We start from the raw sequence: 19,666 nt of genomic DNA on the forward strand, positions 1-19,666 counted from the left end.
TTCTCTTGAATCTCATGCATGTCACCAGACGTTTTACTGCCCACCACTGATTAACAGCTAACACTCATATCACACAACAATGAACAGATTTCACAGCAAATTTATAATATGAACCCCTCTGTGGGAAAAATGGGAAACGACTCACATGCACAGCCATTATTGCTAGGTTTGATGTTGATGCATGTAATGTGCCATTACAGTGTTTTATTCACATTATCTTATAATGCATGACTTGTAAAGGCAAGCAGTGGCATGGTGCACAGATCCGTGTTTTAAATCCACACTGAGGCTTTTCTGTGTGGAGTTTCTATGTTCTTTCTGTGTCTGTGTGGGTCTTTCTGACTTCCTACCACAATCCATAGGCCACATGGGTCACATTAGGTTACTTATTTCTGACCCTGCCTCCTACCCTGGGTAAGGAGGTCAGTCCACTGATAGATGAACGCACTGACTGATCATGTCCACGGTGACAAACCGATCTGAACTGCAGAGAATTTCTATAATTGATAGCGAGGTGAGTGGCTGAGTTCTTGAAGTTTAAGGACGTCTGAGAATTTGTCACTGTTGTCTCTTTAAGTCGAATCAGAGACAACAAGAACAATTTGTAGTTCTTTTAAAAAAGCATTCACACACTGCTCTTTACTTTTCTTTCCTACTTCATTTGTCTGTTTTCTTTTTCTTTGCATTATACATCACATACTAATGGAATATTGACAATACAGTATTGCCTCTGATTACTATTATCCGCTGGAGTTCATTACAGTAATGTGAAAACACCTTCTTCTTCTTTCCATCATCTCCTTCTCTTACTTTCTAAATTCCCCCTGTGACCTGCTACCTCAGATCTAAAATTGTGTTGTTTGAGTAACTGAAGACCCAATCACAGGAGACATAATGTTCAACAGAAAGTGAGCTTTAATGGAGGAAATAAATCCAATACAAAATGGTTTAAAAATGAACTCCAAATAGCAACATCCAAAAGGCACAAAGGAGACTAGAACAGTACAGCGTACCATCAGGAACGTAACTGAACAAGACCGACACAACACAGCAAAGGAATATACATGCACACCAAGGGTTGATTAGGGATTACACAACAGGAAATCAGGTGAGGACAGATAGGAAGCAGTAAAACCAGTAAAACAGAAAAGAGAACAAACAAGACAAACACCGAAGTTAATGCTAACACTTGGCAAGAGAATGCAGAGCATTAACAATAGTGAAAAATGGGGGGAATGCATAAATAAAACACAGTACTCACAACATACTAAAATAATAAATAATACAGAATGACAAAGAATTCAAACTGGAGCTGGAATCAAGCAGAAGATCTCAAACCCCAACATCAAATCTTTGGACATTAATGAGCAGTATGGGAGAGTGGGCAGGCCACTGTTCCTCTCCTCACAAGTTCACCCAGTGTGAAGTCACTAGAACTTTGACCCCTTTAACAAACAGGCTCCCTCTTCAGTATATGGAGGCTGCTTTCTTTTAGGCAAGACATATATTGGGCCAGTTGCCTCCTGTTGGTTCTGTGGGTGATTCAAAGCTGCACAAACTGGTCTAAGTAATGATACAGACATGACAGCATGTAACAGAATGAAGTGTCCATAGCTCCTGACAGATACATAAGTTCCCATATTATTATTATTATTACTATCATTATTATTAGTAGTAGTGGTATACTGTCTGAGTCTTACCTGCACACTGTGCTGTAAATGACATCATCACTTTGGGTGTTCTTCTGCTGCTCCCTGCAGGTAATTCATTCTATCAGCATGTTCCTCCAGTACAATAAATAATATATTTTTATCTTATATTGTTGAAATATCTCACGCGTTTGGCTTTCTTTTGTTGTGGAAGTAAACAGTCGCGTAGATTATTTCAGTGGTTTCTCCTTCACTCTGATCCTGATGTTGTGGTTGGTTATCATCACACATTGAGAGCCTGCTGACACGACCTGTGTTCTAGATAAAGTCACAAAGAAGCAACGCACAATTAACAACAATCTTCATTTGTTTCTACTGAACTCTAAATTTGAACTTCTGTTATTAATGAATGATTGTCCAGCAGTAATAGTAGCACCTGCGATTCTCTCTCACCACTTTCCACCGGTGACCTCATTTGCTTTTTGTTAAGTCTGAAAGATAAACAGAATTTAGGCGACGTGTTACAAAATTAGTGAAATTTCAAAATTAGGTAACACTCACCTTCTAACAGCAATAAAAGTGGTCACAATCAGAACTACAGCAACTGTTACAATGACAAGTATGTATCCCCAAAACATTGGCCAGTTTTCTGTAAAACAAATTCATTGTTTTAAATCAGTAATGCCAGAGCCAAGCAAACTTTTAATGGTTATTGATACTAGTCAGAATGCATCCAATAGCACCAGCCACTCAAACCTACTTACTTTTAATGTTTAAAGTGACAACAGAAGAGTTTTGACTTCCGTGTTTGTTGGTGACACTGCATAAATACTGGTCACTGTCCCTAGGGTGGAACACTGGCTGATGTCCAACATTTACAGAATCACCTGCAGCTATTCTGAACCACGTATAATTCTCCACGGGGGGGTTTGCATGACTGCTGCAAATCAGGGTAAAGTCGCTGCCAGGGTCTGCCCCCAAAGGTGGTTGGACAAGCACTGTAGTGTTCCTAGGGCCATCTGAAAATAAATTTTATTATTTGGGCGTTATCAGTTATCAGGACCACACATGAAGCAACCTTCCCAATTTTTCAAGCACTAGAAGTACACTAACCTCCAGATCCTTAATTTAAAGCTGAATATCTGGACTTTGATCACATCTTGCCTGTTTAATTTAAAACCCACTGTGCTGGTGTGCAGTGACAAAATCACAAAAACTGTGTAATTATCCAAAAAGTATCCTTGGACGTAATTGCACATTACTGAACTCCATATGAGTCAGCAGTAGGTGACTAGAACTGATGGCAGCATATAAAGCCCACAGCTCTCACGCTAGAGACCGGGGTTCACATCCAGCTTATATCTGTTATGTGTAGGTAACAATAACAGTTTAGCTTATAATAAGAAAAGACTGAAGTTTTAATTAAGACTAAATAAATATTGCATGAGAATATGTACATCAGAATTAATGTATTTTAGTGTGCACATTAAAGCTAGTTTGCGTATGTGTTATTCTTAAAATAAGTCCCAGAAGCTTGAGCAGAAATATCATACCAATTAGACAGTCATTAAAAGCCCCCATGCATTTCTGTGACGTAATAGCTCAACGACTATATAAAAGTATAAATAGTGTAATTCACTGATCTACTTCTCACTAATACTTCTTAGACATTTCCCATTATCAGGTTACTCAATGCTATAAACAGTTAAGAGATTTAAGACGCTAAAAGGCAGAATGTAGGAGATCATTACTCATTACTATTTCAGCATTATTATTTCTTTTTACCTTAAAGTACTGATCTTGTGTCTCATACTCACATTCAACATCTATACCCAGGACTCTTGAAGTTGATCCTAAGTGTGTTTTTAGAGAACAAGTGTAGTTTCCAGAGCTTGTGGGGGACACGTTTCTTAAATAAAGAGCTGCTCCTTCGTGTAGGGGCTCTCCATTCTTAAACCAGGTGTACGCAGATGAAATCTTACCACCATCACAACTGTTCATGCAGGTGAGATTTACAGAGTCGCCTTCCCTTATTGCTTCCTTTACAGAAGGTTTTGACATAAAAATAGTCAAATCTGAAAAAGCAAAGTGACACTTTAATCTTAACTGTTGAAAGCTTTTATTTATTTAAAAAAAACAACAACAGCAGCAACAAAAACTTACCAACAACCTTCAGTACCAGGGTATTTTCTTCATGTCTATTAGACATGGTGTTAAATCTGACAAAGTATCTCCCTACATCACTACACTCCACCTGGTGTATTTTCAAAGAACAATCGTGATATGTGTTTCCGATGTACTGGAATCTTGTGAAAAGAGTTCGTAAACTGCTAGAAATTAAGCGAGCCTTTAAAGCAGCAGGCTGTACGTGACCCCACAGGATCCTCCTCACTGTTTGGTTGTCAGGATTTTGAAATGAACAAAGAAAAAGGACTGAGGAGCCTTTGACTGCACAAATAAGACGCTGCTGATGCTTCACTTTCCACATATTGCAGAGAACACCTAAAAGAGACAGATTCACTCGATAGCTGTAATATTTTAGCATTCTTGTAAAACATTAAAGAAGATACAAGTGCTGCATTTACCTGTCAGAAACAGCAACATTAACATCCATGTCAGGTGTCTGTGTTCTTCATACATACTTGAAACTCCTTCCTGATGTTAAAATGCTCGCAAGAAGAGACATTTGCAAGTTTGCATTTGATGTTTTGTTCTCAAAACGAACATCTCCTCTCTTTTTTTTCTTCTTTACTGATTTTGTACTCTAGATACTGTACGCACTGCTTCCTGTAAAGAAAAAAAAAAAGACTTAAAATCAGGTCATCTAAACAGCAGTTTCAAGAAACACGTTATCTCTTGCCGTTTAACTAAGAGCAGTACCGAGAAACCCCATCCCCTGTGCATGTGCGTGACAGTCTGATGCTGCTTTGTTGTGGTGAAAGCAGAATTAGAGCAGAGGTAGCACTCGGGAGCTGCGTTTTTTTTTTTTTTTTTATCATTTTTTGTTTAACAATGTGCACATTGTGTCATTGTCAATAGGACACTGTTTTGGTTTATGTGTGTTTCATTTATTTGCCTTTTTGGATTGAGTAATTATGAAAAATAAAGTGTGGAGGCGAAGGGGTGGTGTAAGACTAAAATCTTACACTTGCATTAGCTGTGAACTGAGAGGCTGACATGATTAGATAACCAGCTTTTTCTGCATTTCAGGATCATAGGAACTTCATAAGAGCTTTACTAGAATTACTCAGGCTGTCTACTGTGTTTCCTCTCTTCTGATGCTCTGCCAGGCCTTTGCTGCAGTTGCATTCACTTGTTGCTCCTTTGTGAGTCTTTCTGCCTTCTGTTCTGTCTTCAGTAAATGAATAACTTGCTTGTGATCAGGTTATTGACTCAGCCACTTAACAGCAATCTATTTGTCTTCAGATGTTTTTGGGTTGTTTTGCAGCTGCGTTGTGGATCTTTACCAGCTGTAGCCTAGCGTAAAGCCGCTTTTGCATTTATCTTCTTTCAAATGATCATTACACAAATGTTTAATGCTTTACCTTTAATATTGCAGTAATAAAAACACATTGTTTCAGACATTAGCACGGGGGGATAATGGGGAAGGTGAGTATATGTAATACATAACGCAGGAAAGGAAATAATGCGTGTGTCACTTTCGTTAGTAACCAGCTTGAGAAAAATTATTTATTAACAACAATAATAACCATTATTTAATCATTATCCATCCATCTATTCTCTTCTGCTTATCCAGTTCACAGTCACGGGGGAACTGGCGCCTATCCCAGCTACTATAAGGCAAGAGGCAGGGAACACCCTGTATATGTTATAATTGCCATCCTATTCTCATGATAATCATCTTCCTTATTGTCAAATACATGGATAGTTATATATTCAAAGGTCATAAAGTATATAAATTCTGCACAGCTTATATAGAAATATATAAATTGTAATGATAATTAGCAGAATACTGATCGATCGGTTCAAACTGTGTCATCAAGTCACATCCACCATGTTTAACAGATGATGTGGTATGTTTTGAATGATAAGCCCGTCCTTTCCTTAAGATGATCTTGGTTTCATCCACTCAAAGAATGATGTTTCAAATCTGAGCAGACTTTTCTTTTTCTAGATGTTTTCCAGCAAAGACTTATTTGTCACCTGTTGTTCACTGTAGGTGAATCATGTGTATTTACATTTCTGCAGGCCTGTCTTGAGTGGAAAATTTTAGGCATTCCTCATGTCTAAGAAAATCCAAATTGATCATCTTTCTTTTTATCTGATGTCTTTTTAATAAGTCTGTTGTTTATTTTGAGTTTCTATGATGACATATAATTCAGCTTCAGCCTTTATCATAGGTGACTTGTTACACAGGGGCTTCACTTAAGAAACAACAGTAGTCAGTCTGGATCTGGTATGAAGATTAAATATTTGCAAAAACTGAAATGTGACCATTTGAGAAAATGCAACCAAAGGTCTTTAAGATGACACTAGCCATGATGAGTTGGTGAGGAGTTCTCAGACTATAAGTCTCAGACTCCATAACACAATGAGAGGGATTTCCATACTGACATATAAACACCTACGGAATTAACTAATGTTGAAATAAAAGGCCATACATTTGGACATTACCATGGTCAACTGCCCAGTTATTTTGCAGCCTGTGTAATTGGAGGGACAATGTTTTTAAAAATTCCTGTAATTTACCATATTTTGTTAAATCCCTTGGGTTAAAACCTACAGAAATAAACCGAGAATTTGCGTCACCCTGGAAATGCACGCATCAAACACACCCCATCCAAAAGCGCAATCTAGCCTATAGTACTCAATGATCGCGCAGCTTTCCGTGACGAAAACTAGCTGCATAATCACGGGTCGCTATAAGTAGACTCGGAAAACGAGGATACAAGCAGTGAGCGGTCACTTCCAAGAGGACTTGTTGCTCTAGAGTAGAGGTGCGAACATTCAAGCGTCAGTGCTCGTCATGAAGAGGTCTCCTAAACTCGCGCTCCCCATTGTAGTCATCTCAGTGCTGGTCGCTTGCAGTCCAACGGAGGCATGGTACAAGCAGGTGGCCGGCCCAACCTACTACTCCGTAGGCAGGGCGTCCGGTTTGCTGTCCGGTATTCGGAGATCAGCTTACGTGACGAGAGAGGAGCCGCACCATGCAGACCCTGACGAGTCCGCAACAAACAACGTGTTCTCTGAGATGCCGGCGTCCAGTTCCATCTTGAAGACGATGGTGAGTGGTCGCTTTTTAAAAAGAATTTTACAAATCTAATTTTCTTTTCGACTAAGGATAGCACGCTTACAAACACAAATAAAATCTAATGGAAAAAAAATTAAAAGTATTGTTTTTATGATAATCTGTTACCGTCACTTCAGTAAGGAAGGAGCTGTCCATTCAGCACCGTTAGACTAGTATTTGTACTTTTTTAAAGCACAAATAATAAAGTTAGTTTAAAAAAAATCTCATTTTATAGCAAAATATAAAAATTTAAAGCTTAACTGTACTAGTCTGTAATCTACAATTTTCCAAATGTTTTTTTTTTTTTTTTTTTTTTTTTTAGAGCAACAACTTTTAAGTATTTTTTTCCACTTTAAATTTTGTGTGAATGTTACATGCAAAATACCTCAATGGTACTCCCTTAAAAATATATATAAAAGAATGTTATGTCAAGGTTACTTACTCAGGTTTCCAGAATATATAAGGTTATTGATTTCGGATGCTCTCTCATGCAGTACCATTTGTCTTTTTCCTCTCTCCAAACAGCCTGTTTGTATAAAAGATATTACACCAAACCTGCAGAGCTGTGAACGCATCCAGGACATCAAGGCTTCATTTCGGTGCAAAGCCGATGTCTTCCTCTCTCTGGACTCCTCAGATTGTGAAGCAGACTAAGCAGCAAAGCCAACAGCTGGGATAGATGACCAAGCATACTTCTTGCAGGACTGACATTTTAAAACTGGACATTTTAATAGGTGTTGCACTGGAGACGCTACTCTTATGAACCATTTGACCAGAATAAACCTGCTCTAAATTTTTAAGCTTGAAAAGAAATGTATTAATGTTTATGAGTTTTCTTGAATAAAGTATTTCATCCTTGTTCAGTCTGCTGAGGTATTACAGTGTGATTTTTTCCGTGCACCCAAAATTGCAAGCTGAAATGCTTTAGCTCAAGCACTGCAATGACAAGTTAGTGGTACTAAATGTCAACATTTAAAATGAAACATTTCCAAAGTTGCAGTTAACCTTCTGTTGTCAACGAAATGTTGCTGCATGTGTATTTTTGGGTTTTTAACAGTAAAAGACAGGGTAAGAAGAAAAGAGCCAAATTATAAAATGATCAAACATGCTTAAAAAGCATATGTTTATTTAAAATGTTATAAAGTCAGAAAGGAAAAAAAATTAAATAGTGTTACTTCATCAGATTTTGAAGTTCTAAAAGACAAAAGCACACATGAGAATTTACAGAGAAATTACAGCAATGAATGACTTAAAACAATTTAAAGAGTCTCCAGAAGACTTAAACAAGCTGAACAGCTTCTAGGTTCCCCCTCATAATCTGATCAACGACCACATGAAATGCCACCCGTACGCTTGTGGCGTCTATGGCAGTGGTGAAGTGGTGGTACACAGGCCTGTCAGGGTTGCTGTTACATGCTGAGAACATTGCAGTGATATGGTGGGCTGCAGCATCCACATCACCATCAGCACCTATGATAGCAGGAGAAAAAGAATTAACTGCGCAAAGGTTAATCAGTACATTTCAAACCAGCCATTTTTTTGTTTTTCTTCACAATCCCCAAACGGACTAAGAGCTTCCTCTAAATGACCTGAAATGTGGCCAAGACAGCATCACATAGTTGCTGCAAATTTGTCAGCTACACATCCAGGATGTTAGTCTCCTGTTCCACATCATCCCAAAGGTGCTCTATTGGATTGAGACCTGGTCTTTTGAATACAGTAAACTCAGTTATGTTCAAGAAACCAGTTTGACACATTCTACTGGAAGCAGCCATCAGAGGATTGATACACTGTGGACATTTAGTGACAATATCCAGGTAGGCTGTTGCACTTAAACAGTACATAATTATTACCAAGGGGCCAAAGTGTGCCAAGAAAATATTCCCCACACCATTATACCAGCCTGAACATCAAAAGGTTTTCATGTTTTTTAATGCCAAATGCTGACCCTACCATCTCAATTTTGCAGCAGAAATCGAGACGCAGATCAGGCATCGTTTCCAACCTTCAATTGTCCAATTTTGATGACCCCATGTGCAAGCATGTTGTGCATTCAGAGATGCTCCTCTGCACATCTTTGCTAAATAACAGTTATTTGAAGTTCTTTTCCTTCCTCGCAGTTTGCCCATTCTCCTCTGACATTACCCAGAGAACTGATGCTTACTGGATAATTTGTCTTTTCAGACTATTTTGTGTGAAGCTTAAAAATTGTGTGTGAAAATCTCAGAAGATCAGCAGTTTCTGAAATACTCTGTCACTTCAAATTAACTTTCTTCTTGATTCTGATGCTCAGTTTGAACTTCAGCATGAAGTCTTAACCATGTACACATGCTAAATGCAATAAAAATGCTATCATGTGATTGGATGGTTAGATATTGGCATTAGCAAGCAGCTGAATATTAGCGGTTGAGAGTGTGGGTGTGTTGTGTTGCAAATCAATTCTCTTGGAATTGTAGTTCACAAAAAAAATCTCAAAGATTTAATTCCTTCATATGTCTTAAAAGGACATTTGGAAAAGAAAAGTGGGTGGAGGGTATCTACAATGTACCTTTATAGCTAGAATGGTAAAGCCTCAAGTGTCTTCCAGATTTTAGGATCTTTTCCCGGAAAAGGTCCGTTTTGTTCATGAACAGAATCTGTAGGAGGGAAATAAAGAGTGTTAATAATAAAATTAATTCTGCTGAAACCTCTTCACTGGGATTTTCAACAACATGACTCTCAGTCTCAAATATCTACAAAAGCAACTGTTCGTACACTCGAGGTCCGTTTTAAAGAAAAAGAAAAATATCTGAACATTCAGCAGCATTAAAATCACTGTTATGCAAAAAACGGTATGCCAATACATGTAAGTTCAGATCCATCCAAATCAGCTACAGTCAGTATGAAGTCATAATTCTAACCATCTAAATAGATTTTCTTCACATTTCTCATATAACACTATAATTGGTTGTTCAGTTTTAACACACAATCATGCAGAAATGATTCAAATTGAAAGAAAATGAAATCCTTCAATTGTATTAAGTTCAGGTGCTGACGGCTGATTTTTACTCATAAAAACAATTTGACATTCTCAGTATGAAAGAAAACTAAACGCAGCGTCTCTCAAACAGTCCTCGGAGCTTGTTTAACTAAATGAAATATCCTGCATCTCAGACTTTGTATGCCTAATATGTATACTAGAAATGAACAAAACAGTCCTTCAGTCATTCCCACAAAGTTTAAGACACGGCACAACTCTAATATCCAACTTTCAAATATAACATTTGAACCCTTTAATCAATTAATGGTAGGAAGAACATGATCCAATAAAGGGTTAAAGAAACTCAAACTGCAAAAACTTACCATGGTGGTTTGCTGGAAAACCGTGTGGATGCAGATTGATGAAAAAAGTTCAAGACTTTCTTGCAGCCGATTCTAATCAGGAAAGAGGCAATTTTAACTCCAACTGAGCAAAATCTACTGGCTGTAGAGATTTCTAATCACAGTTTGTAACAACATACCACAGAAGGATCCTCCAGTAGTGTCATATCATAGCTGTTGAGGGCCACAACAAACACCACAGCTTGAATACCTTCAAAGCAGCTTAGCCACTTCCTCCTCTCACTTTGCTGGCCTCTGACATCATACAGCCTGTCAACAAGAAAAAACTTTAAGCTTTATTAAAAAAAAAAACAAGTTGGGAAATAGAGTAATCACTACCTTTTACATATTTTATAGCTCAAAATTAAATTGCTAAGGCCTTGGTGCTCTGACATAAAGTTGCCTGAGAACATTTCATATTTAGAAATGATACAATTTATTTAGAAGCAATGCCATTATGCAAATAAGTTAATTAGGAAAAGCAGAGGCAACAATCTGTATAAGTAGTTTTATTTCATTTTTTTTTTAGGTTAGGAAGTGTCTCACTACAAATCAAACCAGCAGATGACTTGCCTCATTGTGCAGCTCTGGATAAGCACCCAATTCATACGGCAGCGTGCTCGACACTCAGAAATAACATTTCACCCATTTAAATTATTGGAGCAATTTATCTCAACAAGACTCTGCACCAAGTGAAGTGAAGGGTCTTGGTGACACAGGTAAGTTCCCATTTTGGGGTGCTATGATTGCCGTCTTCATGTCAGAGACAATGAAGCATTTACCCCATTGGTCAAGAGTCAGCGTTAACAAGCTGGGTGACAGTAAGTTTTAACCGTGGCATTTGACAGCAGTAGTTTATGTAGTGAGGACAGAAAAGCCATCATTTATAATGGAAAGAGGGCTCTTTATGGCTTTTCCCCATCAAGTACAAGAACAGAATCAGAACTAGATATAGACAACTTAAACACTGAGTTCAGCAAAAGAGATGGGACTGACTCAGTCTGCTTTAGCCATATTTGCAGGGCAACAAAACATTCATTATAAAACAAAAAAGCATTTAAGATCAATTTAAAGACAGAACACAAGACAAGAAAACTTAAATGAATTTAATGAAATAAATTTAAATGAAACTACTGAACAACAGTGATATCATATCACCTGCTACAAAAAGCAATATGCTTCCTTAATTTGGTGAGATTTTTTCCTGCGTCCATTGCAACTGCATTTTGAGTAAAAAGCTAGAAGCAGCTAGTAGAACCAATGTCACCTCGTAGACTGGTTGAAAACACAAAAGCACTGTGCGATAAACAAGTTAAGAGAATTGAATCTAAACAATATTTCAGTTTTCATTGTGTGCATTCAAATATCAAATTTAAAGTTTACAAACTATAATTTAGTAACTTCATATTATTCATATTTTATCAAGAAGAACAGGAAAAAATCTGAAGGGTGACACTGCGGTCCTTGAAGCAGCTACAGTATATAAAATATTCATATTCAAGTCTTGGTATGATTCTGTTTGTGACCCACAGACCGAATAGAATCACAATGAAGGGAAAGTAGGCAGGAGGCATCATGAATACCTGGTTATTCTGAAAAACAAGAGTTATGGGAAAGAAAGTTGGGATTTCAATGATTCATAGCCAACTTTCTCCATATTTCTGCTAATACTTTTGGAATATCGAGTGGAATATAGAGTAAAGTCCTCCATATTTTAAGACTGATTCATTCCCAGGAAGCAACCTGCCTTCACTCAGAATTGCTAATGAGGTTGGACAGAGTGCATCTCGATAACCTCAAGCTGATATGCAGGAAATATTGATTCATTTCTTAACTTTTCAACAAATAACTTAAGAAACAGTCACAAGTAGATAATCTATCACTATTTAGCACACTGTGCTAAAGTTACGTTGGTTTTGTGTTAAAAATCTGTGAAACTAGCAGCCTTCAGGCAGTTTCATAAAAACTATGACCCAGTAATTTCCACCACTTTAATTCTGGATGCCTTTGTTGCAGTTTATGGCACTCTCGATGCCCATTTCCTTGACTCAGTCATTACTCGGCTGTCCAATAATGCATTTGTGCACAAGCGCACAATCTACAACAACAAATCACAGCTTTCTTTAAAGCACCACTGGTATATTTTATTCCTTTTTATGTGCAACTACAACATTCCTGACATAAGTCATCAGATTGGTCTTTTGTGGTTATGCATCAATATCTAGAGTCCTTTTATAACAACATAAATATTATCTTCTAAAGATGAAAGACCTCTAATCTATGTAACATAAAATATTTGTAGTGCATTGACTAATGCACACGGGCTGCTATTTAAATAACAGCCCGTGTTATTTAAATAGTCCGTGAGTGTTTTGGTCTATATTTGTACACAGCAGCATATTGCAGCGTGTGAGAGCAGGGATTTGATTCATAAGGCTTAAGTTTAATGGCCAATTTTTAATCCAGATTTCCTCATTTTGTTTGTGTTGGAAGAGTGTTAAGGGAATAAAAGAGTTCATTCAGTGATAACAAAGGTTTATGCAAACATGCAAGATGCAAAGAGTTCAACCGTCTCTTGAAAGTATAGTGAGGTAAAATAGTTTTAATATTCACTGGGCACAGGGGAGATTGAGTGGCAAACAGCAAATCTTAAATGCGATTCAGATTTTTTTTCCTCATATTTTTTCAGGCAATCAGTGGTCCACTCTAAAGCACTGTTTCAAAAATTAAAATATTAAATAAACAACAACAAAAAAAAAAGGAAAAGTATTACAGGTACAGTTATTTAATCTTTGCACTGTTTTATTTGGACTTTGTGTCTTACCGAAACATAGTTTTATCAACTTGAAACTGTGTCTCATTGATTCCACAGGTCCTCACTCTGACTCTCAGAACATCTGCATCTGTGGGAATGTAGTTTGGTGCGAGGAGTCGACTCATGTTCTCAAAGAAACTGGAGGAAGGGAAAAGAACAAAGGAGAAGGAACATGACTTGGACTTCAGACTACAAGTCACTGTTTTTTGCCAAAATTTAGTTTGTATGAGATCACACCTACATTGTAGGTGTGACTGGACATGATACAACCACCAATTGCAGGTGAAAAATGCATATTCCCCAACTGCTTTGGCAATGGTTCTAGAGGCTGCTTGATATCACTGGGTAAAACTGGTTGCAAAAAAGCCACTGCACCAAAATCTTAGACTGACACAGCTGCCTATAGTTTTTCATTTTTGTCTGTAGACACTTAGCAACTACTTGCCAAGTGGTAGTGCAGCTTTTATTTTGAAGGCAAACCGTTTCCATTTCCTGTTTGTGTTGTACTACAGCTCAGAGTAGCTGGACAGTGTTTCTAGACAAGTCCATTACTTCCATTTAAAGTACAACAAAGTGTTAGCAACAAAAGCAATCACAAAAATATTTTCTCCAATCAGCTGGGGAATATAGGTTGTTTTTCCAAGCAACAGGTGGTTGCTGGTGGGTGGGCGGATATGCGATCAGGCTTTAGCAATCATTTTCCTAGTGACTGCTATAAAGTCTCCAGCAATCACTCACAACTAATGGGAATCATGCCTCATTTTTCTCCCCATGACCCATGGTTGCCAGATGGTCGTGGACCACTCTATATCTTGTGTAACTGGGCCCTTCTTCTCTTCTTCAGCTTGTCATGTGACCGAAATGGGGGAAACTTAACGTCATGTGGTTAGTAGTCACATGTCAGTAAAATATCAATAGAAACTTCCCACTGTACAGCCAGTTTAAGGAATTAGCAGCTAGTGTTTTTAGCCTTTTAAAATGCTGCTTTGTGTTTCTAGACAGGCTATGTTATTATGGCATATGGCAACTTGTTTTTTTTATCATTAATTATAGGTACCAACAATTTACTGTTCCATTTAAATTATTATTCCAACACAGCAACTATATTCAGCTGTCAAGTATTTATCACACTAAACCATTGTTATACCACATACCTGTAACGTATTTATTCAAACTGATTTAGACAAGTGAAGAAAAGTCAGTTCATGATTATTTTAAACTTCATGCTGAGATACTCGCATAACCAATGTCAGCATAAGTAACATAAAGAAAACTTTGGAGCACAGATGAAGTTTGAGAACAAGTCCAACTAGAATGCAGATGGAGGTGAGTCTCTGTAAACCAGGCATGGATATTTATGGCTGCAGCTCTCTCACATGCGTCATACTGTAGAAGTGCACACCGCTCCCCAGCAGTTATTTTTTTGGGGTCATCTTCCAAAGTAAGACACTCTAGGAACTAACAGAAAAACATCAGGGATTCTGATGACTCTACTTTCTGCACTTTGACGCTTCTGACACACAAACAAAATAAACATGCCAACACTTACATACACAAGGAGCTAAAAATAAGGGTTTTAGACATCTTGATTTTAATTCATGCATGTTCCTAAACGTCCTGCTCTAACAGTTTGAAGCTCTTCTGGAAATCTTGTGAAAGTCTAATGGACAAACCTCACTTTTTATCTGAACGATGGAAAGAAATTGCTGCAATTTTTAAAAGCACATTTCTCCATTCTGAGGTCCTCATCAGTTCACTTGATTTGTTAGACTGTTTTTCTTACCATTTAATAATGCACCAGACAGGCCTGGACAACAGGCAGGCTATTTTATCACCCTGCTCTTACTATGGAGTCATGCTGCTCACAATTTGCAAAGAAAGCCGTTTTTAGTTACGTCATGTTAAAATAACCATTTGTTCCAAAAACCTGGTGACTCTTCAGAATTAATGCTGCTTTCACAGAGGTCCAAGTTACTCGGCCATGTGCTCGCTCACCATACATGCTAGGTGTTAAACCAACCAGAGTCCCCACTTATATAATCCTTTTAAATGTGAATATCATTTAAATAGCAGTTTTACAGACTTGCAAATCATTGCATTCTTTACATTTTCTAGGCAACATTTTTTTTAAGACAAAACTGTAGTTCAGTGGCAAGATGATCAAATAATATTGCTTAAAAGTGATCTACTTGCTTTAAAGTAATCAAAGTGTATCACAATAGTCCAATCCAACATTTCCGGAGGGAGAAATCAATGCAGGGTCCAGCAGTGTGAAAACATAGACAAAGAGGCAGTCGGGTTTCACGTTATCCTCCAGCTCTCAAGTCCGAGTTCTGATAATCAAGCCGTCACAAATCTCTGAGACTGGCCACATGAAAGAAACTTTATCTCGACAGATCTACTTGCCTTTCCCTCTGAGATAACAGCTTCTATTCAGTCCATTTGTTCTACATTCAAAGATAAAAATTACTAAAGAAATTTCAATTTAAAAGACCATGTAACCAACACTGACCACAGTACACAGTCTTATGGTCTTTAAATAAGAGTAACCTGCAATTTAAGCCAATAAGTCACAAAATTCAAGAGACATCCTAATGAATGACCAACTTACACTCCACTATTAATTCAGTCTGAAGGAGAGGTCATTAAAGGCATCTTGATCTATGCTCAACTATCCAGGTAAGGAAATCCCAGAAAGTTAAATCAGTTTATCTGAACGTAGCGTTTTCTGAAATAGAAATAAACGAACTGAAGTAGTCACAGTACATGTCTAGATGAACTTTGAGCCGTAATTGAAAGAGACATGTTTTAATACTAGTAGTCAATAATAATGCAAAAACATATGTCATGAACCTTCAAATCAAACATGAATCACAATTTGATTTGTTTATTAGGTCACAGTGATGCATTAAGAACGATTTCAACAATGACTGCAAAACAAACTGCCTTTACATAATAGTCAGAATTTAGCAAGCAGCCCAAGGGAATATCAGATATTTACTAAATAAAATATCACGCATGTGAGAGGGGGGTCTCATAACTGCACTTACAGGGGAAAACAATAATGCCATTTATTAAAACATATTCCACACTCACATTAACAATTCCCACTTCACCTGATGACACAACACACAAATCATCTATGCTGAGTAGTCATGTAGGATTCATGACATTTACAGGCAGCAGTGTAGCTGCCACAGCTCGCTTTTATTTATTTTTTTAACTGAGCATCTACATTTGCAAAACCTGAGGACAACAATAGGGAAAAAACATGCTTGGACCACTTCAATAATAATTATAAAAATTTTAAAAATTGTTTTGAAAACATACTGGCTGTAATCTAATATATATAAAAAACACACACACAGTATATGTCACAACTAAATCATACTCCAAGATAGTGAAACTGCAACTTTTTACACATCTTTGGATTCTCAAACAAGAAAACTTAGACATTAATTGTGTTTGTTTTATCTGCGCCACTCTAATTTTCATCTCCCTGGATCTCTGCAAACAGTTTTTTAAATGTGGTCCAATTAAGCCCATTACACAAATGTCACAGAAATCATTTCCTGAGCACAAGTTATTCTCAGCGCTCTCTTTACCGTAGCTCTGTATTGGCAAGATGTGACGCTATGCTTCTTACTGGGCAATTTCCCATGACATTTGCCACCATCAATCATAATTGGTCGTGTTGTGCAACATAAAGTCACTTAATGTCAATCTACTTACTAGAGAGCAGAGTCGTTCAGCTCAAACTCGTATCCTCGGGCTGCAGCTGCTCGGACTCCTTGGTCGGACCAAAGTGCACAGAAAGCATGAGCCGTAAAAGGAAGGAGCTCCTGATCGTCCCCTAAACACTGGCTGCAAGACAGGATGGAGCGAGCATGATCCTGATAGGGACAATATTGTTAAAAGGAAAAAAAAGAAAGAAAAAAAAGCAGACACTAGATTTATTTTGGCATTAGAGTAAATACGATCTTTTGCCTCCAATCTGTAACGCCTGGACTCCAGAGTCTTCTACCTTGTTCTTGTTCGATCTATTTAATACTAAATAGGTTTTATCTGGCATTTATATGTGAACAGTGGCAGGATATTTTATATGACGATAACTTGGAACACCTATGTATACATGGCGTTAAAATCCATTCTTGCCATCATGATTGTGCTCACAGGCTCATCTAATTGCATCATGAACTTATGTGCTTTGATACTATACATTAAGTTATTTGCATCATTTCATTCTATGTTAAAGAGTGGATTATAATGAGTCCTCTGTACTGATGCTGTGTTGTGTATGGATAGAGACTGTCATCTAGTGCAGGGAAGAGGAGTTGCAATTAAAATGGACTACCAAGACCTCTTAATCTCACCTTATTCTGCTTGTTAGCAAGGTTTATCCTCAGTGTCCCCATGCCTTGCAGAACAGTCTTCATAGAGGTCAGAAGATTGTCCAGTACTGCAGGCTGAGTGAAACATGTCAAAGACATTTTGTCATTTATCTGCCACCTACAAAGTTGTTTTGGCCTTTAGGCAGGACAGATAACTCATTTTTACCTTGAAACGTATAAGCTCTTGTTTGGAGAATCCATGATTATGGATTATCTTTATCTGTTTGACAATTGTACTCTTTCCAGTCTCTGGAGCACCTGACACATACAAATCGAAGGATTAATTTAATTTTAATTTGCCAAAACTTAACCCAAAAATATATAACTGATACATATATGAATAAATACCGAGCATAAGGATTTTGACCACATTATTCTCCATGCTGGCATGTTTGTGAAGGTCCCGTTCCATTTTAGAGCTTTGGACTTTTGCCTTTTTATGCTCCTCTGCAACATCCTTGTGAAGGCACATTCCCAGGCACAGCTAATGACAGAGAGAGAAAAAAAACAATATGCAAATTATAACGTATAACATACACCTTTCACTTTAACACTTACATACTGTTCATACTTCATGTCTTCATTTATTCAATTTTAGATAAGAAAACTTATACTAACCAACTTTTCAACAGTCACTTTTCTTTTTATTTCTTTCATTTTCTTTCCTCAAATATACTATTCAAACCTTTGTGAAATAAGAAAACTGGTATTATTTTATTTCACATTATGCAAACTGATATAGTGAATAATAAACTAAAAAGAAAATCAATAATAATAATAATAATAAATATATCAGTTATATTTATTTCAATCAGAATACTTTATCAATCCCTCAGAAAATTATGAGGTTTACAGTTGCTCCAAGACAGTAACAGACTAAACTAATTAAGTAACAAGTTACAAAGTTAAAGAATTTACAAATTTAAGAAATAGCACTAATATATACAAATTGCTCAATTATAAATATCAAGAATATTGACAAAGAATATTACAGAGGTGGAATATATATGATTATATATATTTATTATAAAAAGAAATGCGATAAATACTTTGGACCACAGAAATATTGTTTAATAATATTTTATGTTTCATAAAGATAATTTTGTAATGTTTGTTTTATATTTATGTCAACAGGGTTGTCACAGACAGATAGATAGGCAGGCTTTGTTTGGCGATATTGGGCAACACGTTTTTAACAGTTTTAAGAAACATTTCAAAAATTCAAAACAAAATTTTCTATACCTTAATCGTTATATTTTACATGCATTTTAGTTATCAAGGTAGAACTTTTTTTTTTGGAGGGGGGGGGGCGTTCTCAAGAGTTGGCTCGTATTTTTAAATGAAAAACAAATTAAAATTTTGAGAACTTTTTCAACAACCACGTTTACATGTCTGAGGACGTGTGTAATTATGACTCGTTTTTCCCCTCTAATTTTTTTGTTTGTTTTGTGTTGTGTTGTGTTATGTGTGTTGTGGGTCACTTTAGGATAAGTTATCGCAGTTCAGCTGAAGAGGAGCAGAAGAAATTTCACTGGGGCCAAATGTCTAAATGGGTCAAACCAATGACTATATTCCATTTTTAAGAGGTCTGGAGTTGTTTAAATGAAACGATGACTCACCTGCAGTCGGGCTGGCAGTACATTTAGACATGAAAACATCTCCGTGTTGTTGCTGGTCACTCTGGGACGGTGATAAACCGAAGTTATTTTTCGTTGGGGTGATAAAAACAAACGGAATGGCTAATTGGCTTTAATTAGGGCCACGTGCGTGCCTCTGTCTTTCAGAATGTGCGCCGCGTTCATGCTAGCTTTTTCTTAGAGGGTCACGAGCTACACCCAACTAAATAAGCTATAGGTAACGACCTGTATGCGGTGTATTCCTTTAAGGCTGAGGTGAGATGTTCATTTTCCCAAGAGGCCACATGAGAAGCGATTTGGCTTATAAGATTATACAAAGATGAAATTAAGCAGATTTGACTTATTGTTGTGAACCTCCGCAGCAGTCCCAGTTTCTCATGTGGCCCTGAAAAAATGAATTGTCCACTCCTGCTTTAAAACATCGTAATTAGTAATGATCAAAATTAGAACATGTTCTTATTTCAGCTTCATGCCTCCAGTTTAAATATGTGTTTTTATCAAACTTTCTTCCACAACATGTTTTTTGAAAGCTTACAGCACATTGCTGTGCGCTAATCAGCTGC

At 37.1% G+C, this 19,666-nt stretch overlaps 3 protein-coding genes across 3 annotated transcripts; 1 reads left to right on the plus strand and 2 right to left on the minus strand.

Moving 5' to 3' along the window:
- Window positions 1-1,430: 1,430 nt before the first annotated feature.
- LOC102786176 (B-cell receptor CD22-like) lies at window positions 1,431-3,710 on the minus strand. The gene is made up of 7 exons (XM_035908046.2): window positions 3,467-3,710; window positions 2,414-2,668; window positions 2,211-2,298; window positions 2,086-2,140; window positions 1,837-1,967; window positions 1,701-1,754; window positions 1,431-1,563 (listed from the first exon to the last, which is right to left on the minus strand). The coding sequence occupies exons 1-7, from the start codon at window positions 3,708-3,710 to the stop codon at window positions 1,431-1,433; spliced, it is 960 nt and encodes a 319-aa protein (XP_035763939.2).
- Window positions 3,711-6,575: 2,865 nt separating this feature from the next.
- On the plus strand, window positions 6,576-7,681 carry LOC148102969 (neuropeptide B-like). Its single transcript, XM_087840297.1, has 2 exons — window positions 6,576-6,894; window positions 7,426-7,681. The coding sequence occupies exons 1-2, from the start codon at window positions 6,637-6,639 to the stop codon at window positions 7,552-7,554; spliced, it is 387 nt and encodes a 128-aa protein (XP_087696423.1). The 5' UTR covers window positions 6,576-6,636; the 3' UTR covers window positions 7,555-7,681.
- Window positions 7,682-8,179: 498 nt separating this feature from the next.
- LOC102785885 (guanine nucleotide-binding protein G(o) subunit alpha-like) lies at window positions 8,180-19,124 on the minus strand. The gene is made up of 10 exons (XM_087840298.1): window positions 19,086-19,124; window positions 17,815-17,950; window positions 17,633-17,724; window positions 17,449-17,541; window positions 16,808-16,968; window positions 13,085-13,213; window positions 10,401-10,530; window positions 10,243-10,314; window positions 9,449-9,536; window positions 8,180-8,370 (listed from the first exon to the last, which is right to left on the minus strand). The coding sequence occupies exons 1-10, from the start codon at window positions 19,122-19,124 to the stop codon at window positions 8,180-8,182; spliced, it is 1,131 nt and encodes a 376-aa protein (XP_087696424.1).
- Between the last annotated feature and the right edge of the window lie 542 nt (window positions 19,125-19,666).

Source organism: Neolamprologus brichardi, chromosome 4, assembly GCF_056152115.1.
Source record: "Neolamprologus brichardi isolate AB-2024 chromosome 4, ASM5615211v1, whole genome shotgun sequence".
In the NCBI taxonomy this organism is placed as follows: Eukaryota; Metazoa; Chordata; class Actinopteri; order Cichliformes; family Cichlidae; genus Neolamprologus; species Neolamprologus brichardi.

What these genes read in the sequence shown, in the direction of transcription:
- LOC148102969 (XM_087840297.1), top strand. Translation starts at nt 6,637, where the DNA reads ATGAAGAGGTCTCCTAAACTCGCGCTCCCCATTGTAGTCATCTCAGTG. An exon ending in GTTCCATCTTGAAGACGATG is followed by an intron (nt 6,895 to 7,425) that starts GTGAGTGGTCGC and finishes CTCTCCAAACAG; the next exon opens with CCTGTTTGTATAAAAGATAT.
- LOC102785885 (XM_087840298.1), bottom strand. Translation starts at nt 19,124, where the DNA reads ATGTTTTCATGTCTAAATGTACTGCCAGCCCGACTGCAG. An exon ending in CTGAACGACTCTGCTCTCTA is followed by an intron (nt 13,214 to 16,807) that starts GTAAGTAGATTG and finishes CCCTTCCTCCAG; the next exon opens with TTTCTTTGAGAACATGAGTC. An exon ending in TTACCATTCTAGCTATAAAG is followed by an intron (nt 8,371 to 9,448) that starts GTACATTGTAGA and finishes CTGCTATCATAG; the next exon opens with GTGCTGATGGTGATGTGGAT.
- LOC102786176 (XM_035908046.2), bottom strand. Translation starts at nt 3,710, where the DNA reads ATGTCAAAACCTTCTGTAAAGGAAGCAATAAGGGAAGGCGACTCTGTA. An exon ending in CCTGGGTATAGATGTTGAAT is followed by an intron (nt 2,669 to 3,466) that starts GTGAGTATGAGA and finishes ATTTATTTTCAG; the next exon opens with ATGGCCCTAGGAACACTACA. An exon ending in AACAAAAGAAAGCCAAACGC is followed by an intron (nt 1,755 to 1,836) that starts GTGAGATATTTC and finishes AATTACCTGCAG; the next exon opens with GGAGCAGCAGAAGAACACCC.